The sequence below is a fragment of the Centropristis striata genome, chromosome 7, assembly GCF_030273125.1.
Source record: "Centropristis striata isolate RG_2023a ecotype Rhode Island chromosome 7, C.striata_1.0, whole genome shotgun sequence".
In the NCBI taxonomy this organism is placed as follows: Eukaryota; Metazoa; Chordata; class Actinopteri; order Perciformes; family Serranidae; genus Centropristis; species Centropristis striata.
Window position 1 is genome coordinate 26,676,399 of NC_081523.1, and position 21,477 is coordinate 26,697,875.

General features: G+C 39.8%; 1 protein-coding gene across 1 annotated transcript in view; it reads right to left on the minus strand.

The window, feature by feature from the left end:
• The window catches only part of LOC131974741 (transmembrane protein 132D), a 37,034-nt gene extending 20,508 nt beyond the window's left edge, over positions 1–16,526 (minus strand). The window contains exons 1-2 of the mRNA XM_059337184.1: positions 16,100–16,526; positions 9,429–10,305 (exon numbers count right to left, since the gene is read on the minus strand). Coding sequence (XP_059193167.1) covers positions 9,429–10,305; positions 16,100–16,172 — 950 coding nt within the window. The 5' untranslated portion in view covers positions 16,173–16,526. The remainder of the gene's footprint in view (positions 1–9,428; positions 10,306–16,099) is intronic.
• Between the last annotated feature and the right edge of the window lie 4,951 nt (positions 16,527–21,477).

Below are 21,477 nucleotides of genomic sequence, written 5' to 3' on the forward strand. Positions count from 1 at the left end.
CAAGTGAGGCCAAGGGAAGCATGCGTGTAAAAATCCGGACCTCTGCTACAATACTAACAATCCATATGGTCAGCTATTCCCACAAGGTGTTGCTCCTTTATTAGGCTCAATTCTGATAAGAGTCCCTAAATACCCTGCAACATCTCAGACAAGTTGTCTCAAATAGTTCGGAACAACATGCTTGTGTAAATCTTTGGTATTTATCTGCATGCAAAGCTGTGTGGTTTATCTCTGAATTTATGAGATAAATGCAAAGTGTTGAGCGCATTAAGAGTCTCTGAGGAGATGTAATCTATGATAGGAGAAACAGTAATCTGAATACTTTACCTGCTTCTGGCTGAAGATTTTGACTTTGACAAAAGGAGGCCACTTTGCTGCCTGTTCAGCACAATGAAACAGTCTACCAGCACACATTCAGTCCTAATTGAAATATTTAAGATGACCTTTTAATGGATTTGTGGTGAGTTCTGTGTGCACATTTCTGAGTGGGAACACTTGTTCGTGCCAGCATCTGCACATGCAGCATGTAATCTGGAAGGAAGGTCTCAAGTGGCTACTGATCACAGCGTGGAAGTCACAGCTGTAGAGCCACAAAGTCTGAAACAACCTGGAGATTTAACCACAGGAGTGCAAGATAGAAAGGTCTCCTCTTTCTTCCTCTGTCTCTTTGTCAGAAAGAATGGATTTGGCTCATCTTGTGGCATTTGTGATGCTACTTAAAGTTCAAACAGACAAGAGGTCAAAGGTTAAAGGTCAGGATTAAAAAAGGGATGACTGAGCACTGTCTTTTGCAATAGCCGTTTTAATCTTGTGCCACCGTGATCCCGGAGATTGCTGGTTTCCATTCCAGCTGCACAAAACAGCAGCTGATTTATCTGATAAACACAAGTTCAACCAGGGAGCAAAAGGCTAAAAGGTGAAATCATCTGCTAATGGAAAATAAAACCCTGCCAGTTTTCTGGTCATGATTTCTGCTGTTTTAGAGTCAGTAGACACTTAATGGCCTTATTATTTACCATAAAGTAAGTGGTTGTGTTTAAGCCTCTAACCTCTCACTGTCTGAAGAGTTTGCTACAGCAAACATAGGAAACAAACTTAGGTGTTCTATTTTTCCTTTTATATAACTTCTGATACCAAAAAAAGCATAAAAAGGAGGCAAAACTGTTGGTGTTACATGAGCTCTTTGCTCAATAGTAAATGAGGCTAGCTTCCCTGTGTACTGTGCATTAGAGTGAATGACAGTAGCAAACAGAAAGGGGCAGCCAGTCCGTTGATATCAGTCTGAAGGTTCCCAGGAGGCAACAGAGCCAACAATACTGGGGCTAAATGAGCAAAGAAAATACAGGCAGTGTTGATGGAAAGAGGGTATGACTTCCTGGTTGGGAGAGATGAAAAACGAGGTGATAAGAAGGAAGGTTGCTGAATAAAAGAGGTAACAGAATGGCATATTAAATATTTCTGTTTCCACAAACGCTTTTAATTGAAGTGTTTAATATCAGCATGCAGTCTCAGCTTAAGATTGTGGCCCACTGTTTTCCATGGAAGGGGAAGGTTTATGTCTTTTTTGTGCAGTAGGCTATCCCCAGCCTGTAACAGAATAAGAATATTTTGTCCCATCCTCCAAATGCATAGCTTCACCCTTTCTCCACCCTCCAATATATTGTTGATACTAGAAAAAACAAGAGGCACATTACATATGATGTTGGGAATGCACAATACCGCAGTGAATGTGCTGTCAGACAATGATGGATGTCCATCTTCTGCAAGCAGCTAAAACTTTTCATTAAGCCGTCAGTGTGATTTCAGTTTTGTTGCTGCTCAGGCTCAGTCATCTCTGACTGTCAGACTGTGTTGAGGGTGTAGATGTACCACCAATTCTTTGAGTTCTGTTTACCATGTCAAATCTTTCCATCACTTGCTCTGATGGTCACTGTTTTTCTGATTGCTGAGCTCCTGAAAAACTCCCGAGCCACAAAGTTTGTTGTCTTACTTGACATCGCCAACTGTGAGTTGTCATGTCATTAGCTGCAGCACAGCTGAGTTTATGATGTAATTCTGATCATTATTCTGATACCTATCCGTCCCCATTAGTATTTGATTTACATCATTTGGTTATTTCAGTTCATTCAACGGCAGGGAAGTGGCTTAATAAATTTACTTAGTTAACCCAAACCATGATGATTTCCTCTACCTAACCAAGTAGTTTTGGTGTGTAAACCTCACCAAACTGCAACCGTTCCACACCATTAACCACTTTGAAACTGCAACTGTTGCATTTAGGTATGCAAGCTGTTTTATTAACTTTGTAGTTATTCCTACTAGGGATGGGTGCGATTACTTGAGGACTCGAGTATTCCTTGTTGATGTCAATATTGTAATAACTTGTCAGTACTTGCACACCTGTGCACGCGTTGTTTGAGGTTATAAAAGTCCAATTCAGTTCAGTTTTTGGCACTGCAGCACTGCAGCACTTGACACGTTGTCGGAGAGGATTACTGAACAGCCAGCACTGAGCACAATCACAACAAGTTGGATCAGTACTTAAAGGAAAAGCAGGGTGCCTGAGCATACCTGCCACCTCCATACCAGTCGAAAGAGTATTCTCACCAGCAGGACTCATATTTAATCGCCTAAGCACTCTACTGTCACCCCAACATGTGGATATGCTTATTTTCTTAATCAAGGACAAATGAACAAGTTCAGACTAAAAGGCCTATGGTATAGGCACGGGATGGGCAACTTAAATGCTGGAGGGGGCCACAATTTTTCATCGACACTACCACAGGGCCACATATAGGACCGTGCATTTAACAAGATATGATGAAACTGCAATTTTAAATATGTTTACACTGCAGTAACTTATTAGTTATTAGTAACATATTTCATGCTCAAATGCATGTATAACAGTAGGAATAGGAATACAAAAGGTTTGAAGCAAATAAAATATAACCACTTACTGTGATTTTCTTTTTCTTTTCAGTGCAAGAACAGCAGACCAACATTAATTGCAAGAAGTCATTTTGTGCATTTTTACACTGCACTTTTAAGATTTCATGCTCAAATGCATGTAGTTGTAGGGCCACTTCAAGTGAGGGTGCGGGCCGTATGCGGCCCACAGGCCTCCAGTTGCCCATCCCTGGTATAGGCAGTTAATCTACGTGGCTAATAGTTGTTACTAGTTAACTTAACCTATTTCTTAATTATTATAATCATTGTTAAATTGAGCATATTAAGCTATTCATGGCTCATCATCGTGTGATTTTTTGTCTTTTAAAGGGAAGCTGCAGGCTTAAAGTGCTGTAGGCTGTTTTGAGTTTTATTTTATATTTATTTTAACTTTGAATTTATGATTTCAGCTGTTAACTTAGAGTTACGTGATAAGAAACATAGAAATTAAATCCATACAGTCCACTACCGCCGTGACACTTGACAACAAAATGTTAATTAAAGGGCCTGCTACAGTTGTTCAATAAACACATTTGAAATTGCACTTAATTTACATTGTTGGTTATTAATTTAGGTTACACAAATGTGAAAGTATTGGACGACAATGTTCTCTTAAAGCCATTTAATCTACTATTTAGAAAATGGTAGGCTAGGTCCAGGATGTCTGTGCCTGATGAGTACGAATCGAGTACTCAAATATTAAAATTACTTAAAATCCCCATCCCTAATTCTTACAAAATGTAACGCACCACATTTTGTAGCTATGCTGTGAAACAGCATACAGACAGCAGACGCATTAGGGGTTAGCAGAAAGGCACAAACCCAACCCAGGACTTTGAACCAGGAGATCTGTGTTCACATCACACTGGAAACATCTTGTGTTCTACATCATTAACTGCATCCAGTAGTTATGTACTGATGTAGATATTTCAATCCAAACCAGTTGTTTTCTTACTGAAAGTTGTTTTTTTTGCTCGAACAAACTAGTTATGTGTCACAACATTACCACCAAGTTTTGAACAGCAGACATTGCTTCATATGATATCATAGGAACCACACTACATTGTAAGAAATCAGAAAAACCTGTGTTGATTTCATGCCAGCGGTAGGGGCACTAATTTATAAAATGCTCCCGTGGGTTGTGTTAGAGTGTAAGAACAAACAACAATTCCTATGGGTCTATGGGAGGACTAGTTGGATTTTTTTTTTCAACATAGTGGTGCCTTCTCCAATTTGCATTTCCTATTTCTGTATTTAATTGTTCGGCTGATTCTGACTGAAGAGAATTGTAAGTGCAATGTAATCCGGCATAATCAATGATTTAAGCAGGATGCCGTGTGCAATGTATTAATGAGAAAACCTAGGAGGACTGTTAATCTAGTAATGACTTCTGAATAACATGCTTTGCTGTGATGAAACACCTCTGTGTATTGAGCTGTGTGGAACAGAGTTTAACTAATAAAAAGTGGCAGTAACAAGAAGACTTATCTCAAACCTTTTTTTCTCTCCCAGCCAAACTAGAAAAAAGAAAAAAGACTTCCCCTGCGACTGGAAGAGGCGTTTTTATTCTGAGTGGTTGGGAGCAGGGACCAGTGTCCGTGGCTTTGGTTAGTAGGCCCTGAGGAGGCAGCGGGCAGGGGGAGGCACCAGGCCAGGGAAGATGGATGGCTGTGGAGACTGAAGCTGACAGTGTGTGAGAAAAGCAGCTCTCAGGTGCTCCACCTGCCATCCATCTCACTTCTGCCCAGGCTCAGCATGAGTGACAATATTCTTTACATACTCTTCATTCACTGGCAAACACATGCATGTTCCACTGGTACACAAATAGGTTGTTGGCCCTTAGCCTTCATCAGTCAGTGCTTTCTCTTACTTATTTATGGACTGCTGTGTTCTTCAAACATATCTGAAAGATCACAGAGCCACAGCTAGCAAAGGAAAGTAAAAACAATGACACAATTTAAAAAAGCAAATACATAATGCAGTCAAACCAAGAGAGAGAGAGTCTGATCAAAGACCTACAAGATGAATTGTATTCTCTGTGTGAGCTACACAGCCTCACAGAGTCTGGCCCAGATGCATTTCATCACCGTAGCTGCTATCAAGATGCTACAGTACATAGGGTTTGTAATTGCTTCCCTGATATAATTTGTGTTACCATCTTTGGCTTTGTGAGTGCATCACTGCGGGGCCACGGTACCACCGGTGAACCCCAGCGCAATCGGAAACAGATGCAATCGTTAATTATGCAGGCAAATGTCCACCGTTTAGCCAGTCTGATGGCCAGCCATCGGCAACGTGCTTATCGTACTTATGGAGCAGTTTAGGGAGTCGGGGAGACGTTCATGCCAACACTCCTGCCAGATGGCAGGCACCACCGCTCTAAAAATGGATGCGAAAGTCCTATTTGTCACACAGATGAATGATTAGGCTCCCTCGTTGAAGAGCTCACTGACACGGTGTCCTGTTGATACAGGAGCTCAAGTTTATTTATCGCCACACTGCTGCCTTTAAATAAAACCCATAGAACAAGAAAAACTATTGTTCTTCATGACTGACTTTTAATAGCCTTGAAGAAGAAAAGAAAAAGTGTGAGCTCATACTTCCTGAGCACACACTAAAGGGATCATCTAATTACCCTTCACATGACTGTGTGAAGATGGCATTAGTTTATCTGTGACCTTTATCAAACTCACTGTGAATGACAGGTTAATTTTGCAAGAACGGACAGGTGTGGCTTGTCTTTTTCTCAATCGACCTCGAATTTGTATGTCCCTTGACTCCAGCTATAGACATCAATAACAGGTTTATCATGCTGATGAGAGAGTATTAAGCAAAGCTTAATGGGACATTCAGACAGTGATAAAGCACACAGACAGCTGTTGAGGACCGGATGCACCGGGCTTGTTAATGTGCTGATAAGCGGGGGGAGGGAGCGATGTGTTACTGAGGATGTGACTTCGATGAACACTGAGTGTATAGTATCATGTTTATGGGATGCAAAGAAATATATAATTTCAGAGGTTGGTCACCCTTACATACTGTATAAATACGACTGTCCATCACGCAAGTTTAATGGCCGCAAAGCCTCCTAACAAGACTGCCAGTCAGTCCAACCAAGGAGAGGAGAGGAGAGGAGAGGAGAGGAGAGGAGAGGAGAGGAGAGGAGAGGAGAGGAGAGGAGGAAACTGTGAGTAAAGGAGTGGAGAGGGGAGAGAAGAAAGGAAAATAGAGACAAGAAAAGAAAGAAAGAAAGAAACAAAGAAACAAAGAAAGAAACAAAGAAAGAAACAGTAGGGGATTGGTGAGAAAAAGATTCAAGGTGACAGTAAAGCAAAGGACAGGGAGAGCAAGGACAGGAAAGAAAATTAAGGAAATGAATGAGAGGAGCAAAGAAGACAAATTGAAAGGACACTAAAAGAGAAGAAAGGAAGAGAAAGGAGAGTAAAAGGAAGGGAAGGGAAAGAAAATAAAAGAGGAAAGGAAGTAGGGGAGGGGAGGGAAAAAGACAGGAATCGAGAGGGAAGGAGAAAGAAAAAATAATGGAGAGGGGGCAAGAGGAGACATTTCTGCTATCTGCTTTTTGTTCAGAAACATGTGTGACTGAGTAAATGAATTAAAGCCGCAATGATTAAAAGCGACAGAATGAAGAGGGGAAATCAGGATTTCTTTTTTGGCTTCATTGCTTGAGCAAAAATCAAGAGACAGAAAGAAAAGGAACCCAGCTAAATTATTCAAATACATTGTCTAACCCTTTAAAACACATTCATGCAAAGGTCTGTATTGCAATTTAAGGACTCTCATATAATCCTGTAAATCCAGATAACCCATGAAATGTAGGATTAAAGACGTTAAGCATATTGTTTCTTTGTTTTGCTGTAAAAAATAAAAAAAAAAGAAGTGACCTGAGGAAATGTTGAGAGACTCAACTCTGAAACCAGACGAGGATAAATGCATCCATGCACAGCTGCTGCCTCAATCAATATTTACCTATTCCAGCATTCACAATTGATCTGAGTAAGTGACTGCCCAAGTGAATGAACACAGGACCAGGTGAAGAGGGAATTAATAATCCATGACTGTCCCCTCTCCTGCTCACCTGCACTCAAGCATGAATTTGCAAGTCAAGTCGGAAGTGACTCAAGTATTTTTCAGGAAGTATTGAATTGTGTACCACACACAAGTAAAGGCTGTTGTCCAGGAACTAACACACTTGAAAAAAGGCTTCAAGGACACATAACTGGACAACTTCCAATGGCACTACAAACAGCAGCATACATTATAATTTATTACATGATGTGAAACCACATTTGAAGGAAGGATTTATGACATACTTTACTTCTGATCTAAATCTACAGATATACCAAATGAATAACTTAGACAACGTATTTCACACCTCCTGACAGTCCATTATTCATTGGCTTGGAGTCGAGCAGATAGTGTCTAGAATAATAATAAAAAAAATCAGTCTCTAATCAAGTTAACGTAAATCTCTACTTGTCTGCCCTGACAGCTAACCTCGACAAATCTAGCTACGCTGCAATGCCGTTCTCTTTGATCTCCGTCTGGAAGATGATAATAAAAGGCATTACGCCACGGATGACCATGAAAACTATCAATGAAACGGTTGAGAGCAAGATGGAAGTATTTAATTTTAAATCCAGTTTGGAGATGCCAATCTCACATGTTGCATCATTTCACCTTAAAGGGCGAACTGAAATCTTGAAATCTTTTTTTTTTTTGCTTTTGTGCATTTGTATTTTTTTCCTCCAGAGGATAATATGTCAAGTGGTAAAGACATTCATTCTTGGTAAATATATAGTACAATTGTAGTATAAGTTCTTTTCTTTAAAGTCAGTGTAAAATTAGGCTCTATTACCAAGGAGGTCACAGAGACCTCCAGAGGATTAACGACTGCCTTAGGAGGAAACTACAAATGCTCTCATCTCCAGTCGAGCAAGAACATTTTGCATTGCAAAATGGGAACAGATCCTTAAATTAAATTGAGCTATGCTCATAATCCCCATGATTTTAACACATTCAATAGAAGTGCGTAGCTAAATCACAGATCCAGAGCATACCCTTTAAGCAGAGCAATGATGAGTCACAACCTACACATGACCTTATTTGATCCATGTCAACCTTAAAGACTACCGCTCTTTTAAAAATCTCTTAATGTCATCAGTCTGTGCTCACTCGAACATGTATTTTTCTAATTTGGCTTGAATAATCTACCAAAGTTTCCGGAGAGACAATTAACCCTGATCATATTTTCAGAGAAAATCATAATCCGTTCTAAATCTAATTTACTTCCATATTCTCTTAGTTTTGATGGCACAGGATTTGCAAGAAGTAGAAAAGAGGATCACTGTTAGTGAACTGTTCCCCTTATTGAATTCTAATTGAGCAAATAATAAGAGAGCTGCAGAGCTCCAAGCTCAGGCCCACCTCCTCTGTCAAACTCTTTCAATGGTACCAAGCTTGGAGAAGGAAGTGACATCTGAATTAGGGCTTCCACTAACCACTATTTTTCTATTGATTGATCTAGCCACAATTTTATTAATTAGTCTGTACTAATCTAAACAATTTATTTTTCTTCCAAATTATTATAAGTTTTATTTTTAATGTATGTCATTGTATAAAGCAGCACAAAGCAAAACAACTCAGAGGATTGTCTTACCGTGCCACCTAAAGTGAGCCTGAGCTGAAGTTGTTAGCCCCCTAACTCTAATCAGCTGGTGACAGCGAGTCCCCAGGAAAAAGCCTGAACTCCACTGCTATATTCACCACTATAATGTTGCTTTAAACTTCATATTCGCTGTCACACACATGCGCAGCGTGCATGCTGTGTGTGTACATTCATATTTCAATATGCTATAATAAATAAAGTTAGTATTGTAATGTTAAGCAGCAAATAACTTGTAGCCTACTAACCTTGGAAGCTTGCTAACACCAGCTACTGTTCACTAGCAGCTAATAACGTTAGCTGAAAGACTAACAATACATTAAGCTTTGAGCATTTATTTTTCTTGTTGTAATTGTTTATATCATTAGCTAAAATGCATGAATCACCATGTAATGCAAAATTAGCTAATGTTAGTTAGCAATACCACATTATTAAGAATCTCCCTCCATTTCTTGGCAAGTCCTGTCCTGTGTAGCATTCAAACGCTAACACAGACAATGTGCCCATGCTCATGTGAGGTACTGGTGCCAGATTTGTTAGGGCCTATCCCCTGACCAATGGTCTATACTAACCTTAACAACTCCAGGTCAATGCCTTTTCAGCTATCGTAGCATTAGTTTGCTAGTTAATTATTATTGGTATTATTGGTATTATTGGTGCAGGTTATGTGGCTTATTCATTATACTTCATTTAAATTGCTGAGCTCTCTAAAGTGACAGTTATACACCTGAGTATAATGCATCCTTTAAATAGCAAGTCTGAGCACAACAAACTGTGAGGCAACAGAAATCAGTCTTACCTGAGAGTGAAGTTTGTCAGCTGAGCAGAGCTGGCCATGAGTATGTAGAAGGTGGCGATATCAGTCTTCTTCAGCGGTTTGGAGGATGTACGTATAACAATGGAATTACCGAGCTTGAGTCGAGAAAGTGTTGCCATTCCTTTAGGCACCTGCAGAAGACGTACGCTGCCAATCCTCTGCATGGGCGTGACAGGGACATACTCTGCCTGCTGCTGGGAGCCACCCCAACGACTTCCATCCACAGAAATACACTTCCCATTGACTTTGAGTTGTGCCTGGTAGTACAGCTCCACAGGGTTTCCAGTAGATGGGTCCTGTCTCTCCCTGCTGGTGCCCTCTGACCCCGGAGCAAACCAGCTAAGAGCAGGAGACAGCTCAGCCATGCAGGTTCCCCTCTCGCCTCCCATGGCACAAGAACCCTTCACCTCCTGTGTTTGCCAGAAAGCATACACTGTCACACACGGTAGCTCATCCACAGTTCCTTCTCCCCTGCCCCAGTCCCTCCCCGAAACATAGAAGAGCACCCGCACTTTGGGCTTAGAGGAGAAAACCCGAGGCGTCAGCACAAAGGCCTGGATTTTCCAGTTAAAGGTAAAGACCTCCGGAGCGTTGAAACTCTGCACCGACTGGACCAGATCTAGAGGCACCAGCTGCTCTGTGGACATAGTGCTGTAGCTGGCGATGACGGCTGGCGGTCGGCTGGCTCTTAAGATAACAAAGGGCTGTGTGTGACTCTGCATGCTGGAGTTTCTCATGAAGTCCTGCCCAGCCTCCTTCAGGAAGAGGTAGTCGGCATCTCGCACCTCGTAGTTGACTGGCAAGAAAACAGGGAAAGGCACTGGGCTCTTACTGTCGGTCAGCTCTTTACTGCTCAGATCTGCAAGATGAAAATTGGAAATTACATTAGGTTTGTTAAAAGCCATGTATAAATGCCACATTTCTAAACAAAAACAGAACTTAGAAATCCTCTACTGCTCTCTGCATTTGAGATTATAACACTGTGAAAAACGCCAGCAGAGTTCAACGAACTTACACTTGTGAGCACAAAAAGTCAGCCAAGGCCAACTGATCAACTGAGTGGAGCATCAATGTATTACACTAAAAGGCCTGTGAGCTTAACCTTAAAATTCCTGTAACAGAGCACACAGGGGAAATATAATGTAAATTACAATATGAGAAGCTTAAGTGTTTCAGTTCAGTGTTTTAAGTTCAACAGCAGTTGAACTCTGTGGCTTTGCTCAGTGACTGGACAAAAATGATTGAGTGTGAGGATCACTGAGCCAAAAAAGCAAGGTCCTCCCCAGGGATATTAATATTTGCTTTGAACTCATGAACTGACTCACAAAAACACCCTTCCCACGACATATCAAAATAATGTGATATTTTAAATTGGTAAAACCTTTTTATTTGTTAACATCAATTTAAATCCAAACATCTTAATGGAACTACTAATGTGCACCACAATTTGAAATGAACATCTGATGTAGAGATAGAACTGCTGTACTCTGCATATTGTAAAGTGCACCTTAATGAACATGGTGCAAGTTAAAGTTACCTTTTTCTTGGGGTGGTGCATGCTATTAAATGTTACTTCCTTTGCTAGTCGGCGTCAGAAACAGTTGTTCCTTAAACGTATTAATAAAATTGTAATTTTATTTAATTTTTTTAAATTGTGATTTTATTATTTACGTTGTATTTTCCTGACCTCTGCTTGCCACCAACTCCTCTTAGTGGCCTGGTCTCCAGAGCAACTCAATGGCAAGTATCACCAAAAAACCAGCTAACATGTATGCTACAGGCTAAAGCTAACAACCAATCGTGCTAAGAATCAGTGAAATGATATAAAGCCAGGTAGCTCAATGAAATGAACATACAGACTACCATACTTGTAGTATAAACAATACAAATCTATGACTTGTCTTGACTTGAATCCTTGCTGGTGTTTTATCAACTATTACACCAAACACCAGATTTCTTACCATTGGAGCAGACATTAGGGACAGATTGACTTCAGAGCCACTTCAAATATGATTTGGTGATTGAAAATGTGATTAACACTTTCAAATGGCTATCATAGTACATTTTAGAAATATATTTTCTTTCAATTACTCTATGTTTAAGCTTCCAGGAAATTACTTGTTAGGAACATTCCTACTTCTTGACATGACTATTTACCAAGCTGTTAATACTGTTTGTAAATGGAGGCTGAAATAAAATAGTAATTTTGAATTATATATTTTTTTTTTAAACTGACACTCTCTCAGCATCTAATAATTTTTCTTCAGTCCCTAAATCATATTCAGATAACTAGACATGTTAAAGAAAGATAATATGCAGAAAAGTATTACATATAGAATGTTTACTGCTCCTGAAATCAAGTGTCAAGTGATTCAACATGTGAAATTGACTTTAAAATACTGCCTGTCGTGTTATAATTCCATATTTCTCTTCCACTGCCCCAGTTTCACCTCTGTCATGGATGATCAGCTTTCTCTATATGGAGAGGAAAGGTGGGATCAGATACATCTGGCACAAGATTTAAATCAGCCATCAAAAACTGAGATTAAAATGGCTTTTCAGATTGTCAGCAGGCTGTGAATACCCAGCAGATCCTGCATGAAAAAAACAGAACGGTGTAACTCACCATGTGAAGTAAAAGATGATGAGACCAGATTCTAATAAAATACATTAAGCTTACTTTAACAGAAATACATCTGAAAATGTATCTGCTTATTTTTCTGTAAAAATGATGCATCGGTTACTTTGTGTTGAATACCATTACAATGATCACGAGGATTACCGGCTGACTGTTAAATACTGATCACAAGTGCATTGAATGACCTTTATATGTGAGTGAGTAAAAACAACCAAAGACCATAAATATTCTCTGATCTGGTTTAAAAGCTTAATGGTAAGTGTTTGTCTCAGTGGACATGAACAGAGGTCACCCGGCCATCATGTCTCCTCATTAAACGTCCATTTTGACAGAATTATGAAGATTATAGCTGCTGACCTGAGTGTGCACTGTTTATATGGTGGCTAATTGCCCTACTTGGTGAATTAAGGACAAAAACACTGGTGTTTACTTTGCAGATTATGACAGAAATGGATGAAGCTGCATTAGCATGGTGCAAAAACAGCTTCAGTAGCGTTAAACACAAAACAAAGTATGGTCCCATGGTATACTAAAATCTAACAATGGCTTACAAAAGGGATAATATTTAGATCTATAGACTTGCTTTTGTTAAATTATGACAAAAGATGCCAGATATAAAGTTGTCCGTCACTGAATCATTAATTGTTATTTTTCCAACAAGAAGGCTTTTCTATGTCAATATCAGTCGTTACGTCCCTCATGGTTGCTAGTGTTTGACGGGTCCGTCTATCACGGCCCTTTCTGCTTTTCATCCCCACTCATTCACTCCAGCAAAGAGCCTGTCATGATGGTCTGACAGTTCACACAGCAATAACTATACTGCATGTGTCAAAATCATGTCAAACCAGCAACCCTCTGAGGAAGACAACAGTTTTTCAGTTGTTTTTTTTATTTTTTTATCGCTTTCTCTCATCCACACAGAGACAAGCGTGTCAGTCATGTTTGCCCGAGTGGGGCGATACACTGCATGAGGAGCTGGGAACATGCACTGTCCTGGCTTAGCCTACCAGTGGCCGCAGTGACAGATGTGCTGTTTAATACCAGAGCTGGCAGCAGTTCCGGCTGGAGTGAATATAAACTGGCTCACTGTCTCCTGGAGGGAGAATGCACCGCCAATGTAGCAACAAAGTACTTCACATGCAAGCTCATCCCTTTACAGTTGGGTTTGATGGGTCATCTGTGCTCTCCTTGTTATTTCATTTTACATTTAAGAAAAAGGAGGCTCTTTAAGTGAAGCATACATGATAGCACACATCTACTCAGCAGCACACTTTGCAGGGTTCGTTTACGATTCACGGCAAGATGCATCCATCTCCTTTGCCAACATTTTAGATTTTTAACAAGTAGTCAATGTAAGCAAACTGTACTTCTTTGGTCCTCTCATAATGATGAAAGTCCTGCCCTTAACTGAAAAACATGACAGCAAATCCACTGCACCAGCTGTTCCAGCCTCTCAAATCACTCATTTTGAAGACCCTGAGCTTCTCTTCCTCCTTGGCTGAGTCAGAAAGCATCAGTGTTGCCATGCAGATGCTACAACCGCCTCTAAAAGCCACCTCTCCAAGACTGCTCATTTTCAATGCCTTTGCGTTGTATTTTTCTACAGTATGTAGGTTAAGTGCTTGCTATGAGTGGGGGGGAAAACAGGAGAGTCTTTCTTTGCCAGGGTTCTAATCAGATGTTATTAATCAATTTTCAGCCCTCTTTGTGTGTAACTGAAAATGCTGTCTGTGTGAAAAAAAATTCTGGAGCTGTTCATTTGAACACTACTGTGCCTTTGAGCAATGGCAGAAAATTCACTTCAAGCTCGGATTTTGTGACTTTTCATATGTACAATATCCCTCTGTGTTTTTATCTCGACCACATGTATTAGCAAATACAGTCCAATTAGAGCTTTACTGCCATACATTAAAATAGAAATTTAAAGCAAACACGATGCATAACTTTGAAAAGTGTAGTACACTAGCTGAGGTTTGTTCTGTGGAAAGTTTACTTAGGGATTAAGACTTACAGATCCATTCAAAATAATGTTCCTCATCACCAGTTTTAATAAAAACACTGTTGGATCTAATGAGCTACACATTTCCCTGCAGTTTGTCTCAAGGCACTATATTAAAATATTTCCATAAGCATGTCAGCTAACTTCCTTCCAGCGTGCTTGTCTTTTAGCATTATTTCTCCAATTGTAATCAATCTCTGTATTATTCTATTAAAATGCCAAGGAAACGCTGTGAATTCTAATGTGCTGTAATGACTTTTACCATATGTGCAAAACAGCTTGCAGAAGCTCCCAAAAGCATCACAGAGGACAACAATGGATGTCTGGTTTTAATCAGTAATTGAGAGATTAAAAGAGGTTTCTGTGTCTCAAAGTTTTTCTTTCGTCCTGTCTGTTCAAGGTTTTTGATCATTTTTCATGTAAGTGTTATAGGTCAAATATCTTCTATACTATATCTATACTTTAAAATAGGAAAGTGTTGGCAATGGCCCAGATGCTTATACTAGGTAAGCATACAGTATACTCTGTCCTATCGATCTTCCAACACATCCACCTTTAATAAAGCACAAGAAAGTCTCAGCTTGCTCATAAATAGGTCCATAAAGACAAATATTTGAGTCTTTTGTGCGACATTTAGTCCCTTGGCAGTCACATTTGGTAGGTTAACAGCAGCTCACAGTAGAAGAAAGATGCAAGTTCCCCAAGGACTTTTTTAAAAAGCTGCAAGAAGCTATGTGGTTAATTATCAAAGGGCATCTATAAATTGTTAGGAACATAGGCAGCACAATGTGGTGCCTGCTACATCCACCTAATTGGACTATAGTGGTCCCAATTAAATGAAAGTCACAGAAATATTCACCCACCTGTTCTGAACTTCACATTTAAGGGTTGTTAGCTAAAAACGATGAAATATAGTGTTCAAAAACTTTTCAGTAGTAGTTTATTTATGTTCTGTGGTCAACACCCGGCTGCTGATTTGTTGTTGTGCCATTTATTTCATGTCATAAGGGTGAAATATGTGCTGACAACAGTGGAGCTGCGAAACAGGCCTGGTCCCCAAGTAAAAGTTAGACTTCTCATCAGACAGATCTCATGACTGCATTATATTATCTCATGAAGTGCTTTATATAAACATATAAAGTGGATGTTCTGATCATACAGCATGTAATGCCTCTAGGGCCTGTGTAGAGGGTGGAGAAGATGGGCAGAGAGTGGGGAGGCTTAGGCTTTTGCAGTGATTGGTAGGGATTGCTATGTCCAACGAGACTCTTAAAGCTGCTTTAAAAAATCTGTTTTATCACAATTTCTCTGTTTTTTTGTCATCCTTTTATCCACATAAATCAGCCACCCTGCATTTCCTGGAAATAGCTATCCATGAGGCAGTTATAGGCTTTACAGTAAATGCCTCTGTGATGTGCTTTTTTTTTTTTCATTATTAAAGTTGGGAATTGAGATTGTCTGCTTCTTGTTTGCCTTACAGTGTGTGAAAATTGGGTACCCCGCATCCATAAGGGAAAGCAATACTTCCTTAGAGAAGCAAAGTACTAAGCATTAAGGCATGGCTCAAGTTGTAATATAAACCCATCAAGTATTTCACTCCTCACTGATTTCACCCTTAATGTTTAATATCCCTCTCGCGGCTGTCACACCCGTTCGCCACAATACATAGGGTTTGGCTGACTGGAACGCTGTTAAGTTTGTGGCACAAATGAGGACATTTATATATTATTTAGACTTGTAGAGAGAACTGTTTTACTGCTGGCATTGCTCAAACAAGGCCCTGCCCCCATCACCCCAGCATGTGCACAAGATGGACAGCTCCATAATAGCTCATTGGTGTTCAGCTGTTATCATTAAATACAGTGTAGACACAGTATGAATGCTAAAACAGTGACATCCCCAAGAGCCTTCAGATTAATTCATTGCACTTTGGCAGCAGCTGCAATAGTCGTCCCTTATGTGCAGTTTAGATGAAATACACCACAACACGCAACCCATTACTTCCAGGTCACTTACCTTGTGTGAGAACTGCTGTAATTGTTGCAAAGAATATGTGTAAGGTCCTCCAGCTCTGGTAGTAAGAGCTCATTTTGGCACCCTGCGCGGCTCGATGCTGTTCCAGGCAAGTTCCCAGTGTCCGTGGTTTGGTGTTGTCTCAGCAGAGCGTGGAGCGGATCGTTTCATCCATTCCTGCAGTTCGCAAAATTAACATAATCACACCTGTGAGAGTATAACCTGTAGTGTAGTCCGTGCTGCAGGTGACAGCGCATCGAGCTCTGTTCATCGGCTGCTCCCCGGTTGTGCGTAAAAGTTGTGCGTAACGATCCTGGAGATGTCTCTCCTGAAGTGCCCCGGTTAGTAGATGTGGGGAGCTGAAACTGTGTGATGGAGAATGTTCCGTTACGATCAATACCACAACCCCTCTAAGCGAAATATCTCAACAAGTCCTCCAGATTGAGTCGGTCTCCCAGTCTGTCGCCGCGGCTGGGACTCTGCGGTGTTAAACGGCTGTTAGCAGATCACTGACTGTCTTGTGCGCAATCCTCCGGGCACTAAACTCATCATCTGTCACTGTTCATCCGCTCAGGAAACCACGTCCAGTACGCAGCTGGTAGGATTAACCCTCCGTTGGGTTGACTGTCAGAAGAAATGATCAAACGTGACACACTTAGTGATTATGGATCACTGAATCGGTTCATGTGGCACTTCACTGTAGAACATACACTGAAACATATAATTTATAGCCATTATGGAGAATACATTTCAGATCTGCAGGGGAAATTGGAAGCATGGATGTAGTTTAAGTTACTTTTTTAAGTTACTTTTGACCTCATTATTTCTCTCTCTCGCAATAGAGGCTGTAATAGACACAGTGCATCTCCACATTATTTGAAAAAAAAAAAAAAGAGTAACTCTTGCCTTTCCATAATTCTCCTCAGCACAACTTCACAAGCTAAATGAATACGTTTATTATTCTTCCCCACAAATTATGGATGATTTTCTGCACAGAGAGCCAAAAAATGCAACCTTGACTGCATGTACTATAAAAATGACACTTTAAACTCAACCAGGGCAAATCAGGCTAATAAGTTGCATGGTTGCATCACACTTACCTCATTATCACTGTTCATTCAAAGTTTAAAAATTGATAAAGAGGAATCCTCTTCTTGAATAATAAATACAGCCACATTTTTACATTTTTTTGTCCATGAAAAAAAATCCCCATCTGTAATTTCAGTGATGTTTAGCTTATAATGGTCTCTGAATGGCTGAGAGCATCAGGTGGATTTTTAGTGCCCTCTGATGGTTAAGAGTAGTTTCTATGTCAGTTAAGCAAAGGTGAGTGACTATAACTTACAACTCACTTGCATCAGAAATCATTAGATTTTTTAACTCATTTTGCCTCATTTTGTTAACAGAGTACCTGATATGTAACATTCATATTCATGTAAGCTATGTATCCACATAATATTTTTATGTGCAGGTGCTGCATGAGTGTGTTTACACTTGTTTGTGTTTTGTATATCTCAGGAACAAGAAGCAGATTTTAATAGGCTGAAATAAAACCATCCATCATCCTTAACAAGTTATATACAACTTTGTTATGAACATACTTTCACTCCAACTTACTTACTTGTTTGCAGACTTGTCGTGGAAAATGTAATGAGGTTTTATTGACTAATAAAGAGGATTAACCAATACTATCAACACACAGTGTGTGACCGAACCCCAGAGTATCTAGAGACAGGAAGAAGTTGCCACAAGCTACCGCTGTGAGCTGACTTGAGCTCCTCCCTAGCACTGCAGCACTGTGATAAGCAGCAGCAGCATCTGTGTGCTGGGTTGCTCCAGTGTGCTGTAAAGTGCTGCCCTAGGATCATTTCGATCCTTTCCTATACCTGCTCCTCACACGGCAGCTATACTGTGTAGCTATAAGGAAAGGCTGAGGAGATTTTCCCCCCAAAACTGCACTCAAAAACTTGCTGGGTTGTTTCTGTATAACACGTTGTTGGGTTGATTATGCTGTCTTATAATTCATGGTTGTTTGAGGCGCTTTGCATAACACATGGTTGGCAGGAATTTATAGTAAGTTAATATGATTTCCTGTATGTTTAATAAGCTGTGGAAACAGCATAATCTCGACATGACTGTTTATTAGATGCTAGCTAACTTTGTCAATAAATAGCAGATATGATTTTTTATATATATATATATATATATATATATATGTGTGTGTGTGTGTGTGTGTGTGTGTGTGTGTGCGTGTGTGTGTGTGTGTGTGTGTGTGTGTGTGTGTGTGTGTTAATGTAAGCTAGCTAGCTAACATTACATAAACAGGAATCTCTCGTAGTGTGGGTGTAACCCTATAATGTATATTTAAGCTAACATTAGCCAAGTTCAGGGTAGGATATCGAGAAAGGTTCAAAGATAATGGTTGAGAAAAATAAAAGCCTCTAGATGCCAGTGTAGACCTTCCTCTGCAACTAGCTCAGCATTGAATCCGCAGGAGTACTGCTTATTTCGTTGTACAAACTGGAAGATCAAGATGGACAGTTAGCTCCTCAAAAGTGAAGCCAAAACATCTTGATCACCTCCTTGTGGCTGGCCTGCAGAATAGTCATAAACTCCGCCCTCCAGGTTAGCAGATGGGACATGGTCCAAACTCAAAGTACATGTCAAATACATTTTTCCCAAAGATGTTTTTTGTCATCTTAGGTAGCTCTTATCATGTTGTATGTTAGATGGGCAAGCTGTCCACTGCTGAAGTAGTCGTAGGGGTACAGATACACCCTCAGCATTGCACATACTCACAAATGCATACAATTAGAAATATTTCACAAGATTCAGCAGGTCTAAGCAGCTGAAAGTAAACAGAACTCCTATGTAAAATAAACACTTTTGACTTGACAGCTGAATGCTTAAGTAATCTTCCAACCCAATCTTCATTAAAATAGCAGAGGCATTCTCTTGAAAGGAAACAGCCTTTTTAGTCACCTGATTTAGCGCATATGGGGAATCACTTGTCAGAAGCGTCACATGTTCACCCATCATTTAACATGACACTAAGCTGTGCAGAAAAAAAAATAATTTTGTGACCTTCCCCCAGTGACTCTCGAGTAGAAGCATCCACAGTAGCACCCGGATGCAGAGACAACATATGGTGAAACCTGTCAAGAATATGTTATGAACACTTTAAGGACAGAGAAACAACACAGGCCTGCGGATATGCAAGTTACGACGTTGACATAGATGGATGTCACAGCAGAGATGTGCTAGAGTGGGGAGAGTGGCCATAAACTGGTGATAGATGTGAGTGCCACGAGGAAGGGAATGTGTTTTCAATGTACATCATCCTTCTGTTTGACAGATAGTGGTAGCTTCTGCTGAGGTGCATTTAGCCACACACGATGCTTTAATGTGCCTGTTCTCATTTTCATTGCAAACTTAGAAAGAAAGTGCACTAAAATTTACATATCTTTACAATAACAGTGTTACTAACCATTGAAGGTTGAATATATATTCATAGGTGTATGTGTGTGTGTGTGTGTGTGTGTGTGTGTGTGTGTGTGTGTGTGTGCCTGTGTATGTGTCTTTGTGTGGGCTGATCTGCATACTCCTCCTATGTCTTTCACTTGGCCTTTCTGCTGATCCTCTTTGAGCTCTAAAGACTTAAAGGAACAGTTCACCCTAAAATAAATAATAGATATTTTTATTGTCACCTGTAGTGCTAAAACTACCATTTCAAAGCTAGTTTGATTATCAGTGCGGATCCATAAGTCTCATTAACTGTGATATAAGTTGGGATGCTAACTTTGGCTGGTGGAAAAACAGGCTTTAAAGAAAATTTACTGCAACCAATCAACTCCTCAGATTCCTCTATTTATACATCCGAACAATGAAGACATTTTTAGGTGACCGAAATGTTACAAATAACTTTCTTGTACTGAAAACAAAGGTTCAGGGCTATTCAAATGTCCACACTGCCTCAGTCCCGATTGACAGATGAAATCATAATTTACAAAATAAACATCATGCTGTATTAAAGAAGATTTGAAGCTAGCAATTAACCATTAACTCATCAGAGAAATGTTTGCTGAGGTAAAAAAATCAAAGGAGGAGTAGGCAAATTTTCTCATTGACTTATACAATTAGAATTATTTTTTCAGTCAGTGCAGTCACCCCCTGCTGGCCTTCAGAAAGAATAGAGGTTTAAGGTAGCATTGGCTTCACCTGGAGGCTACATCCACTTTTTCTATGCAGTCTATGGCTGTTGCTTCACATTTATTCTACAGTGTGCAATCAAGTTCTATCTAACTCTTGGCAAGAAAGTGTATACTGTAAGCATATTGCACCAAATGTCAAACTATTCCTTTAATCATTAGTAACTAAAGGGATTGTGGTCCATCAGAGGGGTTTTTTTCTCAGAAAACAATGCAAGCTAAAAAGACAAATCACATTTGAGAAATAATATTAAAACATTAAAAAGCCTATTAAGAAAATGATGATAGAGCTATCAATAATATATTTAATCGATAGACTAACAGAATATTATAGATCTATAAAGTAGCAAATAGTTTATCAGCCACTATAAAGCCATAAGTTACATTAAGTTCCCCTGAAAAAACATTTCTCAGATGACAGACTAACTTGAAATTTATTATTGAGTGTTTATCATCAACACTGTGCCAGTGCTTGCGGCCTGTTATCCAAAATTAATTTTTGCTTGACTGACTTGCACTGAGAGTTATTTTAAGCTAGTGTTGACATTTCTCACCAGATAAATCAACACCTTTGCAAATATGGTTCAATTTTCAAAATTGTGAAATGTGTTTAATTAACTCATAAGAACTCTGGCATCAAGTTTCTAACACTTTTTTTTATCCAGATGGAACACAGACCAGCCTTCACCAAAGTTACAACAGCATGTTCCCTTCAAAGTGTCAGAGAGGAGGCCCTAATGCATTTTGCAAATAGTAGGTGCTTTGAACAAACTACATGCCAGAATAAAAATGTTACATGAATAGTACAAATCTGACATGTCTAACTACACCCACTAACCCTTCAGATCAAACAGTCTTCTTAAAACCATGTCAACACACTACACTACATGCAATTACAGCTCAGAATGCTCCCACCTGCAGCGGGCTCCATCTATACTTTTTCACCCGATAAACCTTTAAAGAGTGCACATTGTTCAAACTGCAGTGAATAACAATCTCTCTACTTTTCCATTATATGCTACGGCGGATAAAACAGTAGAAGACAAATCTTTGATATGCTAGAAGCGTCTTCCTATTAAATAACAGAGAAAATGGTTTCTGTGTCCTTAATAGGAGGGAGGCGACTGGAGGCTTTTTCATATTACATGCCTGTGCAGCATCCACTGCACTCCC